General features: G+C 45.6%; 2 protein-coding genes across 3 annotated transcripts; both read right to left on the bottom strand.

Moving 5' to 3' along the window:
- Positions 1-1,801: 1,801 nt before the first annotated feature.
- On the bottom strand, positions 1,802-6,257 carry LOC146589304 (uncharacterized). Its single transcript, XM_085316527.1, has 2 exons — positions 6,136-6,257; positions 1,802-5,045 (listed from the first exon to the last, which is right to left on the bottom strand). The coding sequence occupies exons 1-2, from the start codon at positions 6,255-6,257 to the stop codon at positions 1,802-1,804; spliced, it is 3,366 nt and encodes a 1,121-aa protein (XP_085172653.1).
- A 3,495-nt stretch (positions 6,258-9,752) lies between these two features.
- XIRP1 (xin actin binding repeat containing 1) lies at positions 9,753-27,398 on the bottom strand. 2 transcript variants are annotated; one of them, XM_085316470.1, is made up of 4 exons: positions 27,332-27,398; positions 23,356-23,516; positions 21,714-21,767; positions 11,362-20,047 (listed from the first exon to the last, which is right to left on the bottom strand). In XM_085316470.1, the coding sequence occupies exon 4, from the start codon at positions 20,045-20,047 to the stop codon at positions 12,329-12,331; it is 7,719 nt and encodes a 2,572-aa protein (XP_085172596.1). In that variant the 5' UTR covers positions 21,714-21,767; positions 23,356-23,516; positions 27,332-27,398; the 3' UTR covers positions 11,362-12,328. The 2 variants fall into 2 exon arrangements, 1 of the variants encoding a protein (XP_085172596.1); XR_014897209.1 differs by lacking the exons at positions 23,356-23,516; positions 27,332-27,398 and adding an exon at positions 9,753-11,128 and having other exon boundaries at positions 11,221-20,047; positions 21,714-21,752.
- Positions 27,399-27,608: the final 210 nt, after the last annotated feature.

The following is a 27,608-nucleotide window of genomic DNA, read 5'->3' as shown; positions in this document are numbered from 1 at the left end:
CCAGCTTTTGTGCTTCTCCATTTTTGTTCTCCCTCTTCTGGCAGGAAGAAGCCAGGTTTATGGGGTTGTGCTGGTGACAGCTTGGTCTGGGTTGTCACTCAGAGTGTCTTCGGCACAGGTAAATAGGCACCATCTTCCYATTAGCTTCAATAAGAGATGCTTAATCCCTTCAGGCCTTCAGGTCTCCGTTCCCTATCTCCAAACACAGTGTGACCAGGCCCCCTGTCTCGGGCATGGCTGTTATTTGGGAGCACCTCTGTGCCCAGTCACTTGCCCCATCACAGGTTAGAGACTGACTTCAATGTCTAAGGAGTCATGTAGCTTTCAAGGACATCTCTCTTTCCCCTGACTTGTACTGATTTAGCAATCTTCCTATAACGAGCATGGACACATTGCTTTGCAGCAGATGTAGTCATTAAGCAGCGTTATTGCTGCAGCAGATTTTACAGAGACAGTGTGTGCTTCAGTTCTGCAATAGCAAGGAGGYTTTATTTTATTTTTCTTTAATTGCATTAATACCTTCATGCTTTTTTAACAGGTAGCTGATTAAAGYAGGTGAAAGGATATGCTCCATGAATCTTTTCATAGTATGTATATTCTTGCGTTTGACTCGCTGAGCTTCCTGTTGACCTCATTTATCACTGATTAGTATAATTGTTAACCTCTCCAACATTTATGTTACTGCAGCAAAGGGCAGTCAGGGAGGGTCAGGGTGCCACAGAGGAACACACACACAGAGGAGCAAATGCCCTAGGGCTTCGAGAGAACTAAGTTCCCTTTCCTCCTCTGCCCTTCCTACCAGGTGACCTTTGAAAGGTCATTTCACTTATCTTTTCTCACCATTTTACAAGGAGGGTAATGATGCTGACCTTGCATGTGAAGTAATTTTTCAATCTACTGAAGGAAAAATATAATATGAGGAGTGAGATCTTATTTTTAGGTGTAGACAAACCATATAGTGAATGGTGTGTGATGTTTTGGGTGGAATTCAGCTCTGGATGTCAAAATGTAGTTGTCTATATGTGAAATAGATATCTACAGTTGATTGTAGTCAATGGAGATCAACCAGTACAGTCAATGGAGGCCAGAGAGCTGTTTAGCTTTTCAAATGCAGTGGTCTATTTTAGGGTTGAAAAACCCTTCAGCCTGTACTAATTACACTTAAGAACTCTTCATTGGCTATGATTTGAGAATAGACATCTGATTTACACTGAAATGCTACTATTGTGGACACCTAAACCTAATCTGGAGCTGAAGCACCACCCCTCTGCCTTTGCCCATTGCATTTTACTAGTGTACTTGTGACCAAGAATTCAGTTCATTCCTAATAATGGTATTATCTCCTCATTTTAGTTTCTAGCTCTTGAAGAGTTTGTTTCACATGACTGCTTGCTGGTTCAACCTCTTTGGAGATCTCTCTCCCCTCTGTCATGCAGACAGTGGCCATGCAAACATCCTTTGAGGGATCTCAGCAGCACATGCTGTGGAAGATCTCCTCCAGGTGCAGAGAAAGGGATGCTGGTCCCATTGGAGAGGTTATTCTGTCCTCAGAGGTTCCTCACAGTGAAACCAGTTTTTGTGATGTTCTTTTTTGGGAACTGAGCACTGGCCTACTATGTCCAAGATGGAGATCTAGAATTTAGTTCCTTAGGCTATTATTAAATCAACCCTTGTACAACAGAATTCACAACTTGTGCCGGAGAAGACTGGGATTTCTAAGCTGATTTCATAAAGCAATCTTCATCCCATACCAGCTAACTTGTAATACAGTGCTGGGTGCTTTTTGCTCTTCTTTTATCAACTATATAAAGAACTCCTGATCTAAAAGGCCATCATTTAACATGTTTGGATCTGCATAGGAGTGACTTCCGTGAGCTACTTCAGGTCCTGATATTTTTCTGCTCTTTCCTATTTTTGAAGGAGACTCCTGGCCTATTTTGGCTGAATCAACGTTCAAGACATCAAAGATGTCCTGATTAGGGGTTTCAGAAACATGGCTGGTGAACATGGACACTGGTGAAAAACTACTGTCCTGTGTAGAGAGATGTTTGTTGGTTGAGCCTTCAGCACTGAGATCAAAACCAAATGGATCTTCTATAGCCTTTGTAGCCTGGGATTGTGGATCAAACTGCTGCAGCTGTTCACAGCTCTGAATTCCTTCAGGGTCAATGACAATCTCATCCTTTCCAGTAAGAAAAGAGATGGTGGAGGTGTCCCACAATGCTGATTGGGCATTTGTTTCTGCTGGGATTTTCTGACACAGTTCTGAAGGATTTACATCAAAGTAAAGTGGAGTTCCTGTCTGCAAATTTTGCAAGTCTAAATGTGGTGAGGTTTTACTTGCTATGCTAGGAAAATCTTGTCTTTTGTTTTCTACAGGTAACAAAAGATCCTCCAGATCTCTGTTGTCTATTTGAAACTCAGCTTCCTTGGGTAACTTTCCTAAATGACTTGATGAAGAAATTATTCCGGCCCCTAACCTTGCGTCCTGGATGTCGAATCTCACCAAGCTTTGAATATCTAGCAGGGGATCAGCATGATGATTTCTTCCCCTGATGAGATCTTTCTTGGTATCAGCTGTTGRCATAAGCTCTGGAGGAGGAAGTAAAGGGTTTGTCCCACTTTCTAAGGTTATTGCAAATTCTTTCTGATTTTCCTTTGCTGGCAATAGAGAGGACCAATTGTCCTGTTGCTGCTGAACCTGCCAGTTTAAAGCTGGTTGACCATTAAYGTCAAGTTTGGTTACCCTGTGTTCATCAGTGCATGAAATGCTTGCACCAGGAGCTAACGACAGGTCATTGCTGTCAGTGCTGTCTGAGCAGTCTCCCAAGCTCTCCTGTGTTTCTTTAGGCATGACCTCCATCTTCCCTGGGTGTGACACCTTATCATTCTTGGCGACATTTTGCTTGGCTTGGCTGGAGGAGCTGAGAGGGCCCYGGGGCTCTTCCTGCTTGTCTTCGATATTTGTTTGTTTGGAAGATCTTTCAGGATTTTCTTGTTGACTTTGCTTAGTCTCGGARGAGTAACCAAACAAAGTGACAAAGGCTGATTGGGTCTTAGTGGGTTTCCCTTCAGTTGTTTCCTTCTTGGGAGTGCTGCCTTTGTCTTCAGAACCAAAAAGCATAGTGAAGGGATTTTTCCCAAGCCTGAAACCTTTACCCATCTCTTTTCTGGCTTGACTATGTCTAGTCTCGTTGCTYTGGACACCAGACTTTGATGTGTGCACAACACTTTCTCCCGGGAGTTTCAGATCTTTTCCTTTGTCCACTGAATGACTTCTGGATTTTTCTGAGGATGCATTCAATTTGGAAGTGTCTAATTTCTTGTCTGACTGCTCAGAAATGTGAAAAGTGTTCTCACTAAGATTGTCACTAGGATCCTTTGACTTGAATTTTGTATCATCTAATTTGCTGGCTGCATCATGTGAAGGCCAGGGGACACTGGTTGCATTTAGAGGCATGTCTGCTGACACTGGAAAATCCCTGGCAGATGATTTTCCATTGTGTATTGAAATATCCCTATAAAGATTATTTATCAATGGGCCATACATGGCCTGAGGTTCTGCTTCTTGAGCACAGGACRTGTTGTGGTCATTTGTTATCTCTGACAAGCCAGGTGAAGAGACTCTATTCTTCTCTGCTTTATCTTCCTGAGATGTATGCTCAGGACTACCTTCTTCCAGAAGCCCTGATACACTTATTGGCATCATTTCTTTTGTCTTCCCAAAGTCTGCCTCTTTGCTGTCAGCCCCAGGCATACGATCTCCACTGGATGACTGTGTATTCTCCCCTAACGGTGCTGGTTTCAGTTTTCCAGGGAACTCGGTGGTGTTTGCCTTTGATTTCTCATTCACCAGCTCGGCTGCCTCGGCTGACGCCCTCAGCCCTCCAGGCTCTAGAGAACCACATGCTACATAAGGGGTCACTGACATACCAGAGAGGCAGGAAGCTTCATCCTCAGCTTCAGAGTCAGAGGGAACAACMACCTCAGCTTCACGTTTTGGCACCGTATTTGTAGTGTTTCTGGTTTCAGGCTCTCCCGGCACACAGATGCACTGTGGATTGTTCCTTCTCTCTTCAAGATGATGCTTGTCTTCTGCAGCAGCTGGAGTGCCTATGGTCATTTCAGGCTTGTCATCTGTCACTGTGCCTGCTTCACTGGATATGCTCAAAGGAGAAAGATTCCCACAGACCTCATTTTCCTTCATTAGGAGCTCTGCTTTGGAGAGGTTGCAGCCCCCAGCAGCAGCCAGGTACATCCAGTTGGTGGGTTTAGTGTTTTGAAGTGTGGCAGGATGAAAAACGAATGAGCCTTGAGCAAGAGGTTTAACAGGCCGTAGGACTGAAGACGAGGAGGCAGAGACAGGCCCTSTCTTCAGCTGGGGCTTGCTCTGCTGGAATGCAGCAACTCGCTCAGAGACCTTGCCTCCTGGCTTTCCTCTAGACATGTTCCCATCTGTGATCCCCAGTTTATTTTTGCTACCTTTCTGTTCTTCTGGCTTAGGCCAGGAACAAGCTTGCTCTCTTTTTTCAGGACAGGTGACCCCAGGTAAGAAGCTTCCCTTCTTCACAGCTGTCTCTGCCACTGATTTTCCCTCCTGACCACTGAGCATCATCCTACCAACTCTGCTGCCTGCAGCCTGGTGGGTTTGCAAACTCACTGCAGTCTTTTTCCAGGAAAACACTCCCTCTCCAGGTTTTCTATCTACAGTCAACAAGGCTGTTTCTGAAGGTGGCCAGGTGTTTTTTATCTGGTTTCCTAAGAGGACAGATCTGCTGCTCAGCTCTTGTCTTTGCTCAGCCAGCTGCAAGCTGCACTGTCCTTCAAAGGATGTGGGTTTCTTTCTTGCKTCAGTTTTCTTTTTGGTCTTATTTTGCCAGTACTGGGGTTGTGGTCCTCTGCCTGCCATTGCCACTCTTTGGACCTGAYGGTCTGCTGACTGCTGCTCCAACCTTCCTGTCTCTCTTCTGCTTTTCACTTGAGCCATCTGCTTGTAGTGGAGCTGGCAGTAAAACACCCCGTGGAGGGCAGCATAGTTTTGCAAGCTGGAAAATACATATTGGCATAGCTGTTAAAGGATGTTGGGGAGGGAAGGATTAATAGGAGCTCTGAGGGACAGCTTTCCAGCAAAATTGTTTTCCAGTGGAAATTTTTGGGGAGGAGGGAGGAGGTGAAGACTGAAACCTTTCAAAAGCAGCATCTGCTTTCTGAGGATATGTTTGATTTTTCTTCCAAAACCCAAACACTTGAAAAGTTAATATTTCCAACCAAAACCTCTGGGAGCTGTAGTCCGGGCTATATGTGATCCTGTTTTCCTTTATAGGCCAGGCTTCACACTAGAATTTCATCCTCCCCCTGTACGCATAGAATTGCCCATATGGATGAAACATAGCAGGGCTCCCACGATACAGCAGTTTCCCCTCATGCTACGTGATGGGGACGCGTCTGCATTGGCTAGGGGCCAACGGGRTGGAAAGCAGCCTTGCAGAAAAGGACTTGAGTTAATGGGGAGGATCTTACTGCTGTGTCTATCTTATTGGAGGTTATAGAGAAGACAGAGTCAGACTCTTCTTGGAAGTTCACAGTGACAGGATGAGAGGCAATGGGAACAAGCTGCACTACAGTATAATGTGATGAGAKATAAGAAAAAAAAAATGTCCCAATAAGGAAGTCAAATCTTGAAAGAGAGGCCCCAATCCTGCCACTTGAAMGAGGGCTCCCTGTGGAACCTCCATTCCTGGAGCATTTACACCTCACCTGGGCAYGGCCCTGAGCAACTAACCCTTGCTGGGCCTACAAGAGGCTGRATGGAGACTTCCAGAGGTCCCTTCCAACCTGCACAGCTCTGTGAACATGTAAGACACCCAAACTATGAGTTCCATATCAGCATCCCTTTTGAAATATTTATTTCCAGCGTATCCTTGCACCACTATTTAGATGACTGATCCACAAATGTCTACAAGCTTGAGGTGAGCAGTCTTCAATCTTTARTGATGGAGAGGCAGATTTCTAAGGGAGACAGTCTACTCTTTCCTGYTACCTGTGGCCTGCCGTATCAGAATCAGCACTAGGCGCTTATGATGGATGCTTCTCAATATCCTTAAAAATAAATGGAGCTGAGTTCCTACCACTCACCTCAGCTTCCTCTTGCAGACCTGGCAGCAGAAACACGAGCGGTGCAAACAGACTTTGTCACTGACCACACACTCCRTAGAGTAGACAGGCTGGAGACATGAGGTGCACACCTCTTTCAGCATGGGCTGAAGAAAAAGGAGAAACTGAAGTTAAACACCTTTAAATCATGACCATTGGCAAAGCCTTGTGAGCTCATTTGCTGAATATGATACTTATGTTTGATTTTCCTGTTGATGTTATTTTGCAGACTTTTTGTGAGAGTTCAAATTCCTGGCTGACTCAAGCAACTTGTCATACTGGATAAGTCAGTATTAATGTTCAGTCAGGACAGGGATGAATAGGTTTAGAAAAGACAAGACATTCTTGGATCTCTCCACATAAGTAATTGATTTTTTCAAAAGCCTTGAAAGAGCTAGGACACATTATTAAGAGGCTCTGACTCAAAAACTCTGAGTGGGCAACTCTTGAAATCACTGACATCATATGACTGCTTTCAYAGACCATCTAGTCCAAGCCCTAAAAAGGCAGCACATCTCAAWGATAAAGCTCCTGCAGTTCCAGGAACCCAGTGGTTCATTCCAGTGTGTTTACACTGTGGGCTATATTTTACACCATGACCTGATTCCTCAAACACCACTTTATGTGAAGAGCCTACGGAATCTCTCTGGGAAGTATTGCCAGCACCAGCCATTTTCTTAGTAGAGAGAGAATGGAATRAAGGAGCATGAACATTAAAACAGTGACAGAAATGGCTCCAGGTTGTCTGCATGGTCTGCAGAAAACTCAGAGGCCTCTGGAGCTCTTGGCAATGTGGATATCTCAGTGTGTCCATTTCACTGTGATGCAAAGCAGGAGCTCAGCTTACCTGGTGAGTCCATCTGCAATCAAGTCTGTCCAAAGTCCCCAAAGGAGCACAGCTCAGTCAGTCCCATAGAAAATTAACTAGACTAACAGTGCTCTAGGTATTGATACCACCTCATATGAGGGTATCTCCGCCTTTTTACTGGGATATTTTGCTGCAGTTTGATTTTATTGGGTTTATTGGGTTTTATTCATTCTCTCTAACTCACTTGGCTTTTGTTCCATGTATGCTCAGCCTGCATAGCCTGACAAAGTTTGTAGCCTTGTCAGCTCAGAAAATAAGCAAGTTTACCTTTGATTTTATGTAGAATGGGCTGATGGCCTCATTTTAGCCTTGACCAGAGAAAACACCAAAGACGTTTCTGCATCAGATACACACTGTATATCTCAAGAGATGAGTTGATGAGGGAACCAAAGCCCCATCTTTTACTTGCAATAGACAGCTGAGGGCCTGAATTTGTTTTAATCACTTTCTTTTTTTGGCTGAACATGCCAGTAAAGTCAAATCATCTTTGTGGTCTTATGACCAAACTTTCCCTAAGAAGGGCTTAACATCTTTGGTTTTCTTCCCTCTCTCTAAAGGGAAGCTCTCACTTGCAAATGTGGATCTTTCCTCTGAAGAATTTTTTACTGAGTGAGTGATGATAGGCAAAAATGTCATGGTATATCTAAGCAAAAAAATCCCACTTTTTCTTCAGTGTTCAGTGATCTCAACACATGTCTGAAGTTTTCCAGTCTACTGGAGAGAGCAGACCATGGACCTATAAATATCTATATTCATAACAGATGTCCAAACTCCTAGCATAGTCAGCAGAAGGCCAGCTAAAGGAATCTAGAACGTGATACATTTACCCTAAAACAAACCCATTTAGTTGGACAAAATTAGTCAGTTAGGCAAGATGAATTTCAGCAGTGTGACATTCCCCTTTAAGCTACCAACAAGCACCACAGACCTGGAGGTTTTCCTTCTCCATACTTACTGCACAGGCTGAGAGCAGTGAACGACATACTCAGATATTTCTACATGAGGGATCTTGGGATGCCTCCAAGTGGGCAGGAAGTGATGGGATAAAATGTACTAGAGGACTGTGCTGATGCCAGTGTGAAGGCAATGCTAGTGAAGGTGAAGCAGAAGTTATGGTTTTGTGCCTAGAGAAAAAATAGGTCCTCCAAGTGGAAAATGGTAGCAGACACTAGGTGGGAAGCAACAGTGTGTTACTGAGTCTTTCAAAGAGAAACTGAAGCTCTGCACCTTGTCATGGATGCCGTTTCACTGGAGGAAATGAGCAGGCTATTTGGCAAAGAACAGTAAGAGGTGACAGGCAGCTGCAAGAACCTGTCATCATCGATGGGGCTGGAACAGAGTCACTCCTGGCAACAGCAAATCTCAGCCATCGGATTGACTTTGCACCCGTCTGGTTCAATGCATTTTGCAGCACAGATCACAGTTACATCCAGATTCTCTTGCAGACGTTTCAATTGACAGTGATGAGCTCTCATGCAGCACAAGGCGTGTATCCTTGCAGAGAAGACAGTAACTGTAGGTGTGTTTCACTTGTGCAAGCAAAAGTGTTTTCCCTTAATCATGATCAAGGAAGGAAGCAGAGCTGTTTAGCAAACAAACAAGATAACTCTACTCTTAGGTGGGAAGGAATGTATTTATTACTGGACCGTGTTCCCCAAGCAGAGTAATCTTTTAGAGGGGGTGCAGGTCGCTTTCACTGGGAGATTTATTTTAAGTGCTCACTGTCTGACACATTGCAAATGCTCTTGCTCTTCAGAGGTATTTTTATAAGCCTGAAGAATAAACCTTCCTAATGGTTTGGAAAACAGAGAGATGATTAACAGCCATCAAATGGCATTGTGGGCAAGGAAATTATTTTAAGACTTATTTGAAAAATTGTACAGATTGTTCTTGGAAGTCTCTTTCAGTACACTGCTGGTTACTGCCATGATGGAGGTCAGGGCTGGCTTACTGCTTCTCTGTTTGTTTTTGTTTTTCCCCTAGGTGCATTGAAGTCTTTATGGTAGGAGGGATCAGCTTGAAAATGCCTGTTATTGATGAGTGAGGAAGAAGACGAGTGCAAAACCGTCATGCCCAAGATTGAGTGTCCTCAGGGAGACCAGCAGCTGAAATGGAGCCAGTGCCATGCTGGCACTGGAAATGTGGCATGTTTCGTTCCTACTGCTACAAGAGAACTGGATCCATAGCTGAATTTCTCCTTCACCATACAAGGAAGTACAGTCAAGACATGGTCATCTGTCCTCCCTCCACTGGTCCCAGTGATTCTCCCAGCTAGTTTGTTCTTCCAAAGAGATAATGAAGGAATTAATGTATGGTGATTTCTCCTAACATTGTGTGAGAATGGAGTGACCTACTAGGATGAAGTATGATGAACAATATCATGTCTTATATCCAAGAGCCCAGAAAAACTTGACAAGTTATTTGAGATTTGCAAGTTTCTATCTGCTCTGCTGGTTTATTATTGCAAGGTTTGAAGCAGGGAGACTGTGAGCTGATTCTTCAGCTTGCATTTGAGTTCAAATCTTTGCATTTGTTTTCAATGCATTTCTTTCAATGCCTCAAGAAGCCATGTATGATACCAAAATAATGTAATATCTGTCTCCTCATGATATTTCAGTTCCTAGGTGATGGAATGCCATGAAAGAAACACATCTCAAATTAATCTCATAAATGGCTCATTGAGACATTTAGAAAGCCTGTAAAACCAGAAACACAAACAATAAGACCACTATTTTCAAGCACTGTCAATGCAGGATATTAGAGTTTATTTGCGTTCGCATGGAATCATTTTGCATTGCCCAAGCAATCTGTTTGCAGCTTGCTAAAACTGCTCTGCAGCTGTCCTTAAAAAGAGTTGAAAAAACAGATGTTGGGACATCCTGAAACAACTGAAGGCTAGAAAAAAGCGAGGATAAGAAAAGTGGTGCTGGAAAAATTTTCAAGACTGACTCAGAGTTAATAATTCTCCCCTATTCCTGCAATCTATCCTACTAAAATAGATAGAAAGGTCTAAGCAGTTATTTGTTCTGATTCCCTGAAACCAGATATGCCTGGTTTTACCTCAACCACTGCTAAACTTTCAGGCAGAATGGAAAACTGTGTTCCTTTCCTTTCAGCCTGTCTCACTCTCAAGCAACCCTGGATATGAGCAAGCTTTTCTGAGGGGAAGCAGAACTTCAGCAGCTCATACTTTTTTTCTATGTCCTTCTCCAGAGCACTTCTATGGGTCGATAAGGCTTAGACAAAACTCTACCAAGAGTATGTTAGGGTAAAACATTTTATCAGGCATCTGCATTCAGGATTTATCACTCTTAGACCCAGACACTAAGAATGAATCCCTTCCAGTCCCCGCTGTCAGGGCATCACCAAACAGGCCGTGTTTGTTCTTAACACATTTTCCATGAATTTTGATCTTAGTGAAAGACTTTATGGAGGCTGGAGACGTCCATATTATGATCTGGTATTTCTACCAGGAGCTAACGACAAATACTTTAGATTTAATCTACCTGACTTGTCTATAACACCTTCAACAGAAGGTGCTGAAAGGTGATAGATGATAGCTAAGTGGACTCAGGGATATGAAGTGGTAAAATCTGAAACGGTCCGTTCCATCCCAATGGCTGTTCATTAATTGGTGTAAGTGATGATATCTTTTTTCTCAGAGGGAAGAAGTAAACATTAACCATACTATCTCACTGATTTTTTTTTTTTTTTTTGGAATGAGGTCCATATACCCCTTTTGAGGACAAATTGATGCACAAGGAGATGAGGTGGATTGCTGCAGGTCATACTTAGGCTCGCAGCCTAACTCTGAGCCTGGTGGTAGGACACAGCTCCCCGAGAGACCACTACGTTGCTCTGTAGGCTCTCACTTTCTTGCATACCTGGAGCAAACTCCTTGGTAACTCTCCTCACTCCCCAGAAATGACCAGCCTGTGATTTACAGCACTGAGCAAAGGGTGGTTCAGCACCTGCCTCTCCTTCTGAGGCTCACAGAGGTACAACACCTCTGCTACCTTCTTGTTCAGAGGAAAGCGGTACAGGCTAGTAGTGTTCGGACTCTTGGGATCTGCTTACTACCCAGTCTCTATTCACCTACACAAGTTCCTGGATTGGGGSGCATGTATTACCTTGGATTCAACTCAGTTTTCTGACTGGTGACTGAATGCTGCTTGTTGCAGGACTGATAAGCCACCCACTTTGTAAATAAGGTGCTGATTAAATCACTCAAGTGATTTTGAGCATCCTCAATGTGCAATTCAACTAGTGTACTGAGRGACGATTTCTGCTACTCTGAAAGGAAACAAGCACTCAATGAAAGAAAGTCAGCCAGACCAAAATATTTTTAAAGGTAACGTTTACCTTCAGAATGCAGCAATAAAAGTTAAAAAAAAGCCACAAGATATCTAAAATCTTGAGTTGAGAATGTACAAAACAAAGTCATAATAAAAAGAAAATTGCTTTACAAAGTTTCAAAATGAATTTAAACAGTAAATGTACGAAAGCATGGAAAGTCTAAAATAAGGTTTTGTATATACTGAATAATAAATTACAATTCTAAAATAAAGAAAGGAAAGCAATAACCATTCTGTCTCACCTACAGCATTTTTCATTGCATCTTTCTTCAGGGGAATGGCAATGATAATAGCTGGAAATTTTGACTTAGATAATTTTCAGTAGCATTAAGTACTTTCCAATAACTGAACTCTACTAAATACCTCCTCTGCCCATAATGATAGCAATTTGAGACATTACTTTTTATTTCCCTGTTTTTCTTTCTTTCTTTCTTTTTTGTTAATGGCTAAGAGAAAACCTCTCTAACCCACCCATCAATGTGAAAATATGTATATATACATATATGTGTGTTTAGGATACCCTTCTTAGGAAGTTTGTACTAAAGTCAGAAAAAAGAATACAGCATAAAGGTGCTTATTTCCCAGTGACCAGGTTCTATCTATCCTTTCTTCTGCTTTGGTTCAGAGAAGCCTGGTACAACCCCCGCCCCCCACAAACACTTTAGGAGGAGGAAGTTGCCCATGGATGGATTTTCCCCTGTGCTTCCARCAGTTTCAGGGCTCTGGGTTGTGCTGGAGCACCAAGTCTGTTGGATTGGCCAGGTGAGGGCTGCTGTTCACCTTCAGTGTCAAGGCAGACTGCTTCTGTCCTGTCCATATGAAAACACTGAGATGATGACTTTGAGAACTCCTTAGGATGTAGACAATTCCCTTTGTATAATTTGAATAAACCGGGAGATTTATTGTTGCAGATTTTCGCTTTACATTGTTGCTCCTTGCTCTTCAGGATATCCTATTTCTTTGGCCTGGAGTTGCCAAAGGTAACAAAAACTACGCCCGGCTCCTGAAAACTGCCATTAGTGTGGAATTCTTCACTTGGGCTCTTCAAGTACCTCCGAAAGAGGGATGAGGCAGATGATACCTCATAGYTAGGGTGAGATGCCACATCACATGTGGAGGATGTTTGGGTCTCGGATTGCTTGGTGACTGTAGTTGATGAAGTGATGATTTTGTTTCCAAACTGATCCATTTCCTCATACTGCTCTGTGACTGTCCGAGTGGCTCCATAGAGCTTGGACCCATCAGGCCCCGTCTGCAGCTCCAAGATACTTTTCTGCCTTCGTGGGTTCTGTGGACTGGAGACATTCAGAGAGCAATAGTCTGAAAAGCCTCCTTTGATTGCACAGTGGCAGCTGCCTTTAGAGGTGTCCAGAGGGCACCTCTCTTTCTCATTAATCTGGTGATCGGCTTTGCCGAGGGGAGACTGCTTCATTGAGCTCAGCCCTGCTTTCATTTGGGTGGGCTCGGGCTCTGGTCTGTTCTTGAAGGYAGCCAGGTCAGGCCCAGCAGACCCTGCCGATGGGTGGCTAAAGGAGCTAAAGTTGTCCTGAGCAAAGGCATCCTTCTTTCCTGGAGCACTGAGACAGTCTGGTGAAGGGATTTCCCATGGGGAATGGGCAGTCCTGGGTGATTCTGCAGGTTTCCTGGCAGCAGATTCAATGGAGATGTAGGAAGGTGAGGAGGGAGAACTGACACGAGGGTGAACAAGGCGGGGRACCTCTAGCTCTGCTTTGGGTACTTCAGTCTTATCTGCCGCCTTTGCACATCCGACAGGCACTGCCTCCCCTGTCTCCAGGGCAGTGCCCTCCTGCTTGGCTTTGCTTGAGACAATGCTGATTTTGCGGATATTGCTGCTGCTCACAGGGCTCTGACTGTTCCCTAGAGACTCCTTGAACAGCCCAGAGAGCCCAGCTATGTCTGACTCAGATTTGAGGCTAGAGACAGAATAGAGAGCTTTCCTAATGGCCTCCTCAATGTCCAGGAGCCGGGACAGTGTCTGTTCCTTCAGATGGACAATCTCAGCACTTGCTCGCTCCAGGTCCCCGAAAACCAGCTCCACTGAGGAGATGCTGTCAGTGTCCTCCTTCGCTGGTGTCTCAGCCCTTGGCTGTTGCTTGGCTTGGTGGGCCTTCTGGTGAACCACCCAGTCAGGGACCTTTTCGAAGAAGCTCCTCAGGGCTTTAACATCCACTTTACTCGTCTCTTCCTCAAACTCCTTGACCCGAGTCAAGATCTCTTGCAGCTCCTCCTGCCTCCTCAGGTTCTCAAAGATCTCCATAGCCTCTTTGACATTGCCTTTCATGATCTCCTCTTTATGCACAGACAGCCTCTTTCGACGTTCATCTTCTGTTTCTCGTTTGGATTTTTCTCTCATGATCACTGCTGGCTTCTCCTGGGCAGGCATCTCTGCCTCTACATCAGGACATTTCAGTTGCCTGCTATTCTCCTGCTGTGGCTCCTGGAGGGAGTTCATTGGCTGCTGATGGAAAGACACTGGATGATCGTCTTGTCCCTTCTCTTTCACCTGCTGCATGATTCTCTGCCCATCCCATGATCCATAAGTATTAGACACACTTTCCCTTTCCTCCTTGGGTGAGGCATTTTGTGCAATGTCATCTCTCCTTTTGGGAGGCATAGTGTGGTCTGTAGAAGAGGTGCTTAGCTCAGTTTGCCCTCGTGAATTAGGTGTCCTTGCTTCACTGACAAAGGCTAACTGTGATACTGAAGTGCACCTGTCTTGGTTGCATGGCTGTGTATGCCTCTGAACTATCTCATCTGGGCAGCTCCTTGGAGCTRCTGCTTTCTCTCTCTTCATTCCTTGCTCATCTTCAGAACCAACAACTCCAGTTTTAAATGGCCTTGAGGTCTTAGCAATGCCTGATTCTACCTTGCTTTGTCCTCCTTTGCTTGTCTTGTACCTTTCCTCTGCAATTTGAAGAGGGATTTTGATAATGTCTTTTGGTGGCTTTCTCTCAGGGCTCACATCCTGAACAGTGACAGATTTGTGCACTGATGACTCTGAAGAGCAGCATTTTGCCTGTACCTCTCTGTGGCCTGATTGTTCTTGCAGTTCCATGTAGCACAATCCCAGCTCTGATGGTGGAGACTTTGGCTTGCTGACATCCCCCAGGCATGGAGGTACTGAAGGCAGRGCTGGAGGGATCAGTTTGCTTGATTTGTCTTTGCTGTTGCTTGCAGGAGCGGAATGTGCCTCCCATGAAAGATGCTCAGGTTTTGGAGGGGGAACAGGTTTTTTCCTTGGTGGGACAGTAATTTCTGGTTTTGGAGGAATTCTGGGCTTCTCTGCAGGACTCTGATCACTAGGTTTGGAGGACAGAGAAGGGAGGGCAGGAAGAGGGGGCGGTAGTGTTCCTGGGGCTTCATCTTGGCTGGTGGATTGTGGAAGGGCACCTTCTATTGTTGCTTTAGTTGAGGGTGGGCAATGCTCTGCTTTCATCACAGCAACTAGGGGAGGAGGAGGAAAGTCATTATCAGCCTGTGACCCTGAAGTCATTACAGCTGTCTGATTACTAATGACTTGAGCCTCATTTTTCCTTTTACATACAGAATATGACTGCCCTGCATTTCTGTATATCATAGCAGCTTTAAAATCCCCTCTGGAGACATTAACGTTAGACTTTTCCAGCGACTGAAGCGTGGCCTTTAAATTACCTCGAACAATATCCTCCTTTTCTACCAGGCGCTGTTCTGTGGTGGCACTTTGCAGTGCTCTAATAGCTGTCTGTACATCCCCTCTGATAATAACATCTCGCTCTCTTTCTTCTTGCACTGATTGCTCCTTGTAATCAGTCTCAAGAAAAGGGTTTACATAGGTTTTCACAGGCTTGGCAGTATAAAGGCCATCCTTAATGCTAACATCTGCACTAGGCACAACTTGGCTTTCCTGGCTCAACAGCTGTCCTCCCTGTACTTCCTCAGAAGCACTGACCTTTYGGGATGAAGCTACGGTCTTCTGAGACACGCCTTTGTGGGTCTTGGATGTCTCCTGGATTTTAGTGGTGGTGGTCCTCGTGGCAGTGCTGGTGCTCTCCTTCTTGGTTGTAGAGTCTTGTATGTTTGATTGGAAGCTTGTTGTCCCCTGTGTGCTGGCTGCCTGATGCCTGCAGGCCACGTGGATTTCCTCCCTGCTCCTCTGTAGCTTGCTCTGGACATGGTGCTGAATGCTTTTTGCCTCTGCTGTTGCTAGCCTCAGGCTTTGCATTGCAGCCTGCAGATCACTCCCAAGCTCCTTTTCTTCTGGCTGTGCTGACATCTGACTGGCTTCTCCAGTCACCGAGCTCTGGGGTTTTCCAGCCACTTTGTCCCTCAGAATAGTCACTTTGGTCTGGGTTGTGCCTTGTGTCATAATTTGGGGTTCCATCATGCTGGCAGAGACAGTCTCTTCTTTCTCTGCCATTTGTTTCTTCTTGCTGCCATTTGTAACCCTTTGAATTGACTTTGTAGTCACTTTAAGCCCCCCTGAGAGAATTTCTTCCTTTCCCATCACTGCGGATGAGCTCAGTGGCTTTCCAAGACATTGCACAGTGGTACCCTTCATACTCGCTGCATGCACAGTCTCTCTGTCTAATGCACCCTCTTTGCCTGTGCTTTCACATGCAAACACTTTTTTTGCTCCCTCCATAGTTCCTGGCTCACCCTCTGCAGCCACCTTCTCTGTTTTTTCATCCCTGTGTAAGATATGTATCACAGACCTCTGCACATCACATGGGGCACTCTCAGCTGATCCCTGCTCTGCTTGAGAAGAGATTAGGGACTGTATCTCTGACTCCTCCTGGAGGTTCTTCAGATACTCTAGATCTCCCTTCTCGATGCAACTAGTGAAAAGCTGCACRTTCCCCTTCTCATTGTCCTCCCGCTTGATAGTTGCTGTTGCTCTCTGCTCCTGAGAAGAAGCCAGCAGGTTCCCTATTGTGGTCTTCACATCCCCCTTGACAACTTTTTGCTGGACAGAGTGGAACAGGAGGGAGTAGAGAGTCATCTTCACCGATCCTGTCTTTGTCTCTTGTAAGACCATCCCCTTTTTGATGGAGGCCTCTTGACTGAGTAGGCCCTGGAGAGCCTTAGCCACATTTCCACTTAAGTCCTCTTTGCTTTTAACAGCTTCACTCAGGTCCAGTAGCTGCAACGGGCTCACTTTGATCTTACCCTCTCTGTCCTCCTCCACTAGCACTCCCTGTGCTTCCACGTTGGTTCTGTGCAGAAGCTGTAGCATGATCCTTTGCAAATGGCCTCCCACAATCTCTTCTTTCAGTACTTCTGGATCAGCCGGGCTGCTGAGCTGGTATTTCACCATCTTCACACTCTCCATATCATTGGCTTCAATAAGAATCCCACTGTGCTGAATAGCCTGGCAAGCACAGAGCATCTCCAAAGTCTCCTTCATAGTCCTTTCTTTCACTTCTGTTTCTGCACGGCCTTCAGAAGCACTCAACTTATCCAAAGGTGTACTCTCAAAGAGCCATGTTGTGCTTTTCACATCTGCATGAGGGATAGCTTCTTGGGGCTCAGCACTGGCTGTCACCTCCGTGTCCTTGAGGGTGTCCATAGGCTGGGTTTCAAACAACCAGGTACAGCGTTTCACATCCCCTTTCTGGCTATCCTCTCTCTGCACCGTGCTGATAGAGGAACTTCTGTCCGCATCCCCATGAAGGGAGTCCACAGGCTGGTTTTCAAAAAGCCAGGTGGACGTCCTCACATCACCCCGTTGGACATCACTGACGCTGACCATCCTCACATACTTCTTTTGGCCCACCTTTTGGGACTCAAAAAGTTCCTTATTGGACTGAACGTCTCCCTTCAGCACATCATCTACTGTTCTGGGCACAGACCTCTCTCCCCTGGAGAAGGAGTCAAGAGGCTCTGTYTCAAACCTCCACCGAGCAGCCTGCACATCCCCTTTCTTGATGTCTTCTTGGGTAACAGCCCTAATCACAAACACTTCTTCTTCTTTCCTGATCTGGTCCAGGGGCTTAGTTTCGAACAACCACCGGGCACCTTTCACGTCACCTTTCATTATTTCTTCTTTCTGCACTGAGGTAACTTCATGGTATCCTCCCTCTTTATCCTGGATAGCATATAAGGGCTGGCTTTCAAAGAACATTGTGCAGGACTTGACATTGGCTTTATTCATGGTGTCTTTCTGGATCTTCTGGATCTCTGTTTCATCCACCTTATCATGGATTTGGTCAAGAGAGTAAGTCTCAAATATGAACCTTTTGCCTCCAACATCTCCCCCCTTGATATCCTTCTCCGGAGGGATTTCCTGGATGCCCTCAGAACTGTCCTTCAGGGAGTCCATGGGGCAGTTCTCAAAAAGCCAGGTGAACTTGTGCACAGATCCAGCTTCAATTTTCCCATCGTCCTTCATGACCACTGTTGGTTTAGTTGCTGTATCCAAGGGCTTAGCTTCAAAGAACTCCTTTACTCTGGACACTTCCCCAGATGGTATCTCCACACGGCTGCAGTACCGCACAGTTTCCTTGAGGTCAGTTTTACTGGTAACACTGCTACCCAATGGTTCGGTCTCAAACAGATGCCTGACAGTTTTGACATCAACTCCTTCTAAGTCATCCTGACTGTATGCTTTGCTGACTTGCAAATACTGCTCCTCCTGGCCCTTCAGAGAGTCCAGGGGCTGGGTCTCAAACATCCATGTGTATGAYTTCACATCAGCTTGGGGTACATAGTCATCCTCTTCCTGCTTCTTTTCAGCCTTCTCATACAGGGTGTTCATGGGCTGGGTCTCAAAAAGCCACCTGCAAGTCTTCACATCTCCCCTCTGTGAGACCTCTCGCTTCACCAAGGGGTGGTCCTCACCTTGCATGCCTTGGTGGTGAATGACATCCATAGGCTGAGTTTCAAAGAGCCATTTGGCTGTTCTGACATCACCAGCTAGCACCTCCTGTTTTGTGATCCCACGTATTACGTCCACTTTCTTGGTGCTTTCATCAAATTGGTCCAGTGGTCTGGTTTCAAACATCCACTTGTAGTTCTTGACATCACCACTGATGACTTGCTCTCTGCTTACAGAGGTGACTTCATGGAAATTACCAAAGCTGTCTTTGATGGCATACAGAGGTGTTGTCTCAAACAGAATTTGGTTGGCTTTGACGTTCCCAGCAGGAATCTGCTCCTTTTCTTTGATGATGGGCTCAGCATCAGCCTGCTTAATGCTATCTAATGGTAGAGTCTCAAATAGGTTCTTGAAAGACTTCACATCCCCTTTCACCACCTCTTCTGCACTGGCAGCTGAAATTTCTTTCTCAGATGCTGTAGAGATGCTGCTGAGTGGACGAGTTTCAAAGACGTGTTTTCTTTGCTTCACATCTCCCTTCTCCTCTGCTGAAAGCTCTACCTTCTTTAAATGTCCCACCTCAAAATTATCTTTCAGAGTTTCCATTGGCTGGGTCTCAAATAGCCAGAGTGTAGATTTCACGTCACCTCCAATGACTTGTTCTTTGGCTGTGACACTCTCTGAAGCCTCTCCTTTCAGAGAATCAAGAGCCTGGGTCTCAAACAGCATTCGCTGCTTACTGACATCTGCCCCTGTGGTAAAATCCATTGAAGCCTTGAAATCCTGTTCTTCTACTGTAATTTCTCTAATGGCATCCAGAGGCTGAGTTTCAAATATCCACCTTGCTCCACTGACATCTGGCCTTCCTACTTCTTCCAGTGAAATCCCACGGATTATTTGCACTTTGGAAGTGTCCTTGTTGATGGTATCCAGTGGCTGAGTCTCAAACAGCCAGCGAGCAGTCCTGACTGCATTGCTCTGTATCTCTTCTCGGCAAACAGATTTGATCTCATGGATATTCCCAGTTTTGTCTCTGATGGCACAGAGTGGCTCTGTTTGGAAAAGCTTGATAGTCTTCTTGACGTCACCTTTTAGCTCCTGGATTTCTGACTTGAGTTGCAAGATGGTCTTCTCCTCCACTGAGCAGCAGCGCCCTATAGCGTCCAAGGACTGGGCTTCAAAGAGCTGTCTGGCACCTTTCACATCACCTCCCTGGACAGGCTCCTTGAGAACTGCCTCCTGCACTTCCGTTTCATCTGAATACAGTTTGTTTAAGGAGTCTAGCGGCTGGGTTTCAAACAGCCACCTGGCAGTATGCACATCCCCTTTGGCATGGTCTCTTTCTGATACCTTGACTGGTGTTGACAGCCTGTCCTCATTGACTGACTGACTTTCAAACCTCAGGGAAGTACTTTTCACATCCCCACCAGGAATAACTTCTTCTTCTGCCAGCTTCTTTGTGGCTTGATGGTCCCCAATAGAGTCAAGTGCCCAATTCTCAAAGATCCATCGCATGGACTGAACCTCTCCTGGCAGGACTTTGTCCAGATTCACAGAGGCCTGTGCATTGGGATCTTCAGTATTAAGCATTTCGGCCAGGTCCTCAGTCACAGCTTCTTCTAAGTTCTTCCTGAGCTCAGGATGCATATGTCTGTACAGCCTCCTTAGCTCATTCACTTGGCGCTGCTGGTAGAACTTGGAAAAGGATTGCTTTGGAGGAGGCATGGGGAGTGGGCTGGGATCCTGGCTCCCYGCAGTAACAGTGCTGACTTGGACCAAGCCAAGGGCAGGAGCRGGAGATAAGTCCTCTTCCACTTTCTTGATGGCAACTTCAGATGATTTCTGAACCTCTGCCATCTTTAGGGAAACAGTTTTAAATGTCAGCATTGTCATTTCCCACCCAGTTCAGTGGCCATTAGTAGTGCAAACGGCAAAAGAAAAAGCCATCCAGACAAAGGAAAGTCCATGCAYGTACTGAGCTCCATACCTTTGGTTCAGTAGCACACAGCACTCCAAAGTGTCACATCACTGCACACGCTCCAGGCTTGGTGTTAGCTCTGAATCCACAGCAATGCACTCTAAAGCAAGCTCTCTAACCCAGGCATGTATGGTGGCTAGCCTGGAGTTCCTGGGCTTCGGTCCAGCTACAGCATGACAGAGATGCCTGATTTAGATTGTGTCGGCAAGAGAGATGGACCACAAGAATAGCAGAAAGAAGGCTATGTTTGAGTAGCAAGCTAGGAGTTAACATCTGCCTCCTGTTCCCATGTGTCCAGGGCACTGTGGGGCCTTGAAGAGAGTCAGGGAACATGGCTAGGGGTTGAGGATAAGACCAAAGAGCTGTTCTCAAAGAGGACTCAAGAAGAAAATGGGGAGGGGGAGCCAAATAAATGTGTGAAACTGAGCTGATGAGGACAGTCCATTTCTGGGCAATCTCCAGCCGTATAACCGCATATCATTATTTTGCAAGAGAATAAATGCAGTTACACAATCGGAGACTTAAATACAGATCAAGGGAATGAGGATAAAATGAGAGGTACCTAACTGCAATCCACTTATACCTGTCCCATTTAGCGTGTTCTGTAAGAATGAATAACTCGCTGCAGACCCAGAAGCTAACATACCGTTGTTAGGTCACAGCGGAGTGCACTTGTCTTAACTCACGTTCTTTTAAGCCTTCCTTTCAGGTGATTTTCTTTGTGAATTCTCTATTTTTGACCCTTCAGCCTATGAACCAGCTCAGTTTATAAACTGCTGGATTAGCAGGCCAAATTCTGACGTGCCAAAGCAAGACTGGAATAAAACCCATGGCGGGGAGCCAGCAAAAGTGTGACCTGCTCAGGCTCACTCAGACTGAATTCAATCTTGATTTCTCGGCAGTGTYGATAAGGAAGTGAAAAGGGCTGGGCTGCGGGGCCTCACGTTCTGATTTTTTTTTTCTTAGCTTGGGAGGTTTGAGTGCTGAATAGCCAATTGCTAAACCGTGTACCTGTGAGCTCCGCTGGAYTGGCATTTTTCCAAAGGGCAGGTAGTTAACGTTTATAATCATTATCTAAAAAAGACTACAATCCTGGTAGCTTTTCTTTCAGGAAACAGAGCTGCTGACCCTTTGCATGTCTTCAGAGTTACTTCTGTAGAGTTATGCCTGGAACATTATTAGTTGTTGCTCAAAGCAATGGTGCACGATGTTATTTCACTCTGTTACATACAGATTGTTCTGTCTAAAAATAAGTATTGAATATTAGTAAAATCTCCAGAATATCAAAATCAGCATATTTTAGAGTGGGTGTAAAATGCAAAGCTTTCATATGAGCCAAAATATTTTGAATGCATTAAAAAAAAAAAAAAGCTTATTCTGAGTCTGGGAAGAACGTCTAAACATGGGGAAGGGCGACTGAGCAGCTGAGAGCTATATTCAGTATGGACGCACTACTCGCTGTCTTGTGCGGGTATTTAAATCACACTCCACCACAGTCCACAAATATTTGGTTAGATAGCAGTGCATATCTTTAACATTTCTTACCTTGCCTGTTTTTTGGCTGTCAGGAGAGTGAATGGAGCTGTCCTTTACAGTACTCTGAAAAGACAGAAATGACATCAAAGTTTATAGGCAGACACACTAGATATTTGTAGATATATGTGTCTATTATAGACAGCTGAAAAGCATTAGGGATGAGYATATTTTGGTGCATGAACAGTTCTGTACAGTTGGGAAAAACAATCCTATTGCAGATTAATCAGAATTTTTTTCCCCATAAGTCTCCGTCAACAAAAAGAAATCCCAAACACATTTGTTTAGGGTTGGGGGRAAAAAAAAGCAAACAAAAAAAGCACTGATTTCTCCTAAATTTGATTTGGCTTGTATTTTCATTTAYGTTTAAGTAACTTAAAATAAAGTTGATTTGCATTTGTGATTTCATAATGAGTTTTAAGAGCTGACCTGAATGACAAATTGTTTTGAAGTTAATTTTCTTTTTTTTTCTTGGACTCTCATATTACTTTCCCAGCCAGAACAACTTGCTGCAATGTAAATTAATTAAAAAGTTGCCACTGACATAGATTCTGGTGAGGAAACAGTTCTTGGCAGGTAAGCTCGCCCATCTCCCATTGCTGAGCAGAAGCACCTTGGTCTTTCCCAGTCTGGGGTCCAAACAAGCCCRTATGAACTAGGACCATGGGGCAAAAGAGCAGCTTTTGCTGCGTGGGGTAAAAGGGTGCCTGAACCTGCTCTGTATGCAGGTAGGTATAACAGCATGTGTTACCCTGCAGTGCCTGGGCATTTGCTGGCTGCTGCTACCTCTTTCCCAGATAGAAAGACGGACCCTTGCAAAATCAGAGCAGTCAGCCCCTTCCAGCAAGAAGGAGGTTTATCTCCTATAATCTGATCAGGGCCCCAGGCCAAAAGGTGCTTGGCAGCTCCAGCTCTCGATGAAAACGAAAGGCATCATAGGCGCTCGCTCAGCCAAGATCAAGTCTCCTTCCAACCTCCTGTGCTGGATCCACCAGCTGTATTTTTGTATCTCTGGCCATGAAGTCCTCACGCTTCTTTGAAGCCTTCTGGACTTGCTTTGCTTACTGAACTACATGTAGATTGGAGCAAATGGGGTAGGAGGTTGCTTTACTCATTGCTCGGGCACGGGATTTCTTGGGAGGGTAGTACGGCAGCAGTGCACATCGCCACTACGTGGCAGTGAAGAGGTTATAAAACCACCACCACCCACCACCGGGTTAGAGGATCTGAGTGTAAAAGGAGGAGCAGTGGGAAGGTGCAGTGGAAGATCTATGTCGAAATATGACAAACACAGGCCTATGTCCATGTATGTGCTTGAATGGATACAGCGTGGAGGTGCGTGTGTGGCTGTGTGTCCTGCAGGGATATGAATGCGGGGTATGCACGCGTGTGTGTGTGTATGTGTATTTATATACATATAYRTGTATATATATATATGAATATATGTACATGCAGCGTGTAACCTCTGATAACATTTGTATGATATTTGCAGCTGGCAAGAAAATGCTGGCAGTTCTTGGGAAATGGTGTTGCCCCAGATCTGTGAAGCCAGCTGCTCTCTCGCCCCCTCCGAGGGTGGCTGCCTGGGATGGGGCATTGCTGGGATGCCGCTGGTGGCGGGCACGAGGGAGGAATGCGAAGCGCAGGTACTTACGGGCCGCKGCGGGCCACCGGCGGGAGCAGCAGCAGCAGCTGCCTGGGAGAGATAGAGAGCTGACAGCTCCTTCACGGAGGGCGCAGAGGACCTCCCTCGGCCTTGGGGCAGTATGCAGCTAGTGTTGTCCGATACGTCTAAAGATGACCACGTCCTCTCGTCTGAAACAGAGACAGATGTGTGCGGTGAGAYATGTGCTGAGGACCTTGAGCCTCAGCAAGGGACGTCACTTATTGAGGGCTCTGCCAGGCACCTCTGCCGTTTGCGCACCCATTTCCCCCCCCTGCTTTTTTTTGCATTACTCTGCCAGGTATGAGCAGGATGCCTCCATCTCAGCCCCCTTGGCATGTGCAGAGCTTCGTACCTCTATGAAATGTCTTAGCACCCCTGGTTAGCCTGGGTTGTCATTCCTCTGTTACTGCTGTAAAAATGCGAGAAGGTTCTCCTTTTATCTGCAGACTTGCATTGCTGCATTTGGACTTAGTGTGGTATTTGCGMTGCTGTCTCTTTGAACAATAGGCTCTCCACCCACAAATCCAGCTTTTGCACAGGCAGGGACGGGCTCATGGACTTTTTAAATATGTGCACACTGAAAGCACTGCAGCAATTCTAACACTCTCTGCCCTCAAACCTCAGCCTCCCAGACCATGAGATTTTATTGACCACAAACTTATGATTCTTCTCTTTGTTTTCTGGGTTTCGAGCCCTTAAGTTCAGATTTTCAAGCTTTGCTCTGACATACTAGAGGAGCTTTATTTTGTCTTTATTTTAAAGAGACGGCAGCTAATGSCATCTAATAACATGACTCCAGGAGCTGATGCTTCAAGTGCAACACAAGTTCCTTCARGAACCTAAGGACAAATGTCCTAGCTAACACCACCAACAAAAAGACATAGAGATAAGAGCAGAGGGACCCCCAGGAGACTGTCAGAGTCTGTTGGCATGTTACTGAAAGGTGCCAAATCCTGTGTTTTCTTTTGTCCTTGGCACCAGCCGCTTCTAGAGATGCCCAGACATTTTGACTCAAAACCAAGGCTGGATACCTGGGGATACAGCTTGAAGCAATACGAGTCTGCCAGAGGTCACTAGGACATGAGGGGAGGAAACAGAAGAGACTTCCTTAATGCTTGTTTTCTGTAAATCATCAGCTAAAGATGGGATTTTTCTTCCTGGCTTCATTTTGGGATTTAAATCACCCATTATATAAGTTTTCCCCACTTTGCTAATGGAAGCGAGTGCCTTGACTAGATGCCTGATCTTTTGAGATGAATGTCACCCTGGAAATTGGGAGGAAAGAGGTAAGGCATCACTGAGGCAACTACTTTCATAGGAGCCATATCTGCTAACAAAACCCAGTACTTGCTGGAGAAGCCTTCTCCCTTCATTTGGAGGCTCATAGCCCACATTCGAAGGCGTCCTTCTGTTGTAGGGAGACATGTGGGTGGATATGGGGCACCCTGTAAAAAGGGAAAGTGAACTCCTTGGTAATGAGGGTACCTTAAATTTCATGATAATTCCTTTTTGTGGCTATAAAAMCCACCAAAGTGTGCACTGAATTAGCTGTAGAGAGCTTTGAAGAGGCCATTGGAAAATCTTGTCAGGGAATCTCTATTTTATGCTGTATTGTTGAAATGCCTACCAAAAAGGCAAAAGGCAAGCTCAGGCTGGAAACCAGAACAAGGGAGCAGCAAGGGAACGGGGTTCTGCTAAGCCTCCCAGTAACAGCAATGGGGAAAGTGGGGCAGGGCAGCCTAACTAGATTTAAAGCACAAGGAAAACTGAGCATGAGTTTCTAGCTTTTCTGGTTGGGAAAACAAACATAAACCCCTGGTGATGGCACAGTAGCACTCAAGGTGGCCACGCTCCAAAAAAATAACCTCTGTCTTAAAAACTGCCTTTAGAACATGGGAAGACTTTGCAGCGACACGGGTTCGGCAGTGCAGGCTGACATGAGTATGACTGTGCTTAACCACTTCAGTGCCGAGCAAAGGCAGCCCCTTGTCCCGGAGCCGGGCTGGTAGCGTTTAATGGTCCCCTCAGCCAAGAACGAATAACGCAGTCGAACGAAAATCTGCAGCTGACAAGGTGGAAAATAGCACAACACCAGGTCTGACTATTCCTTCACCCTCTAGCTCAAATGGATGAAAGGCCACAGGAGCTCTGTTTTAATGACAGATATAATAAGACACAAGGCTTTTGCTGAAGCCTTCCCCCTTATCACTGACTTTGCTTTCTCTTTTTTTTTTTCTTTTTGACATTTTTTGCTGTGTGCAGGCTGTGCAAAGCCCTGTGCTTGCTTATCGCTTCTCACAAAATTGCCAGCTGCAGACAGGGGCTGCTCCAGCCAGCCAGGCAAGCGGCTGCCTCGGGGCTCACGGGAAGCCTAGCTCTTCCACAAAACGGGCTGCTGCCACCCTCTGAATTGCTAATTACAGATAAGAGCAAAACAACAGCAGTTCCTTCTGCTAATGAAAAAGCCAGGCTGTAGCACATTTGCAGCTAAGGGTACCCAGGCAGCACCTGAAACATCTCAAGACCTACGAGCGCGCAGCACTGCTGTAAAGGCAGCCCAAGGAGGGAGACGGGGCAGGCGGGGAACTTCCTGGCTGAAGATGATGAAGCAAAACCAAAAGGCATTTTGCAGACTAGGCAAAGGATGTTATTGCCTGGTCTGTTGTAGGTGAGACTGAGGGCACAGAGACCCAGTCTGAGCCACTTTTCTGTGCCAATGAGATGAAGGGGCCTGCTGGGATGTTCGGTATTTTGTTACATGGTGAACGATGCATCCCACATGATGGTGTTTGATGTCCCAGGGAGCACAAAACCCAATGCTCCAGCCATATAAAGCGTCCTGATGAGCAAAAATGGAAGAACACAGTCTCTTAAGGCTCCTTCATTCTGTYCCATCCACAGGCTAGCACTGGGGCCTGATGGTGCCTTTGTCCAAGAATATGGGAGAAGTTCATCCCTGCTGGGCTCCAACAGGGAAAGCACCATTTGTGCCAGGATCTGGCACCACATCAGTCCATGAGTTTTATGTGAGGGGCTGCAAATTTAGGCTTGTCTCTTGGAACAGCTGTCGGGACTCTTTAGTTGTTGTCTCGTCCCACGTACTTGCAGCTCAGGGTTGGTTTATAGTTTCTCTGCCCCAGTGGCTGCATCCTGAGTGAGCAGAGTGGGTTGTGATTTGTGTGGACCCTTTTTAGAAAAAGAGGGTGGGGAGTGATGGCATGGGTCGCTCAGGAGCCCACGATGCCCAAAAAGAGAGAAAAGGCAAAAAAAAAAAAAAAAAAAAGAAAAAAGAAAAAGAAAAGAAAAAAGAAAAAAAAAGAAAAGAAACTCAAAAGCGCTCTTGGGGCCAGATCACCTCCAAAATCTCCTTTTGGTGAACAGAAATATCCCGATTTTATAGTGTTGTGCCCCAGAGTTTGGGGTCTTGCCTGTGCGGTGGAATAAATGACCCCTCATGTATTCCCGTTGCCTACCTGGTGCCCAGATTTACTACTCAGAGATTTTTCACTTGCTAAACTGTAGGACTCTTTGGAAACCCCAAGCTCGAAGATCTGCATAACATCAAACTGGAGAACTTGCCGTGGGGGAAAATCACTCATCATATAAAATCACTCATCATATTCATTTGTATTTGCTAATCGTTCCTGACAGGGGAGGAAGAAGGGAGAAGGAAGAGGAATAGGAGGGAAGAGACTCTTAGATATTCATCTAAACATTCAGCCACTTCTTCTGCTGTTATTGCCCGTAAATCACTCAACTGCTCTGTCTTCTGCTGAGCATAATGTTACAGGTTTCTTTCTTTTGAACTTTTKCATCCAATAGCCAAATCCCAGCAAGCAGCAAACAAATCACTAAAAAAACCTCTTTCCCCAAGAAATCTCCATCTCTCTAGTAACAGGCAGCTCTGGCTTACTTTGCTTTCTGTTTAAACCTCTATATCCCACTGAGAAATAGTATTACCCACCTGTTGGTGTCCGCCACTCCTGCCACCAGCTCTCTTTTGTAGACCGGTTCCCACCACCAACCCCAGTGAGCCGCCGAGCGACTGAGTCACCTATTAAAAAAGGAAGCTGCTAGCTCAGCACCAAACTCCCCGGGCTGCCTGGCCAACCACATGTCATCGGCTTTGCTCCCAAAATCAGTTGTCCTGAGCAAACACAGCTGCTGAGCAAAGCCCTTTGTGCCGYCGCGCGCGCCCCGCTCCAGACGGCCCGTGAAAAGGGGATTGCGCAGTGGGAACC

Source organism: Rhea americana, unplaced genomic scaffold, assembly GCF_003343005.1.
Source record: "Rhea americana isolate MKP2758 unplaced genomic scaffold, rheAme1 scaffold_47, whole genome shotgun sequence".
NCBI lineage: Eukaryota > Metazoa > Chordata > Aves > Rheiformes > Rheidae > Rhea > Rhea americana.
Note: the sequence above shows the minus strand (reverse complement) of the source record. Positions and strands in the feature narration are given on the sequence as shown.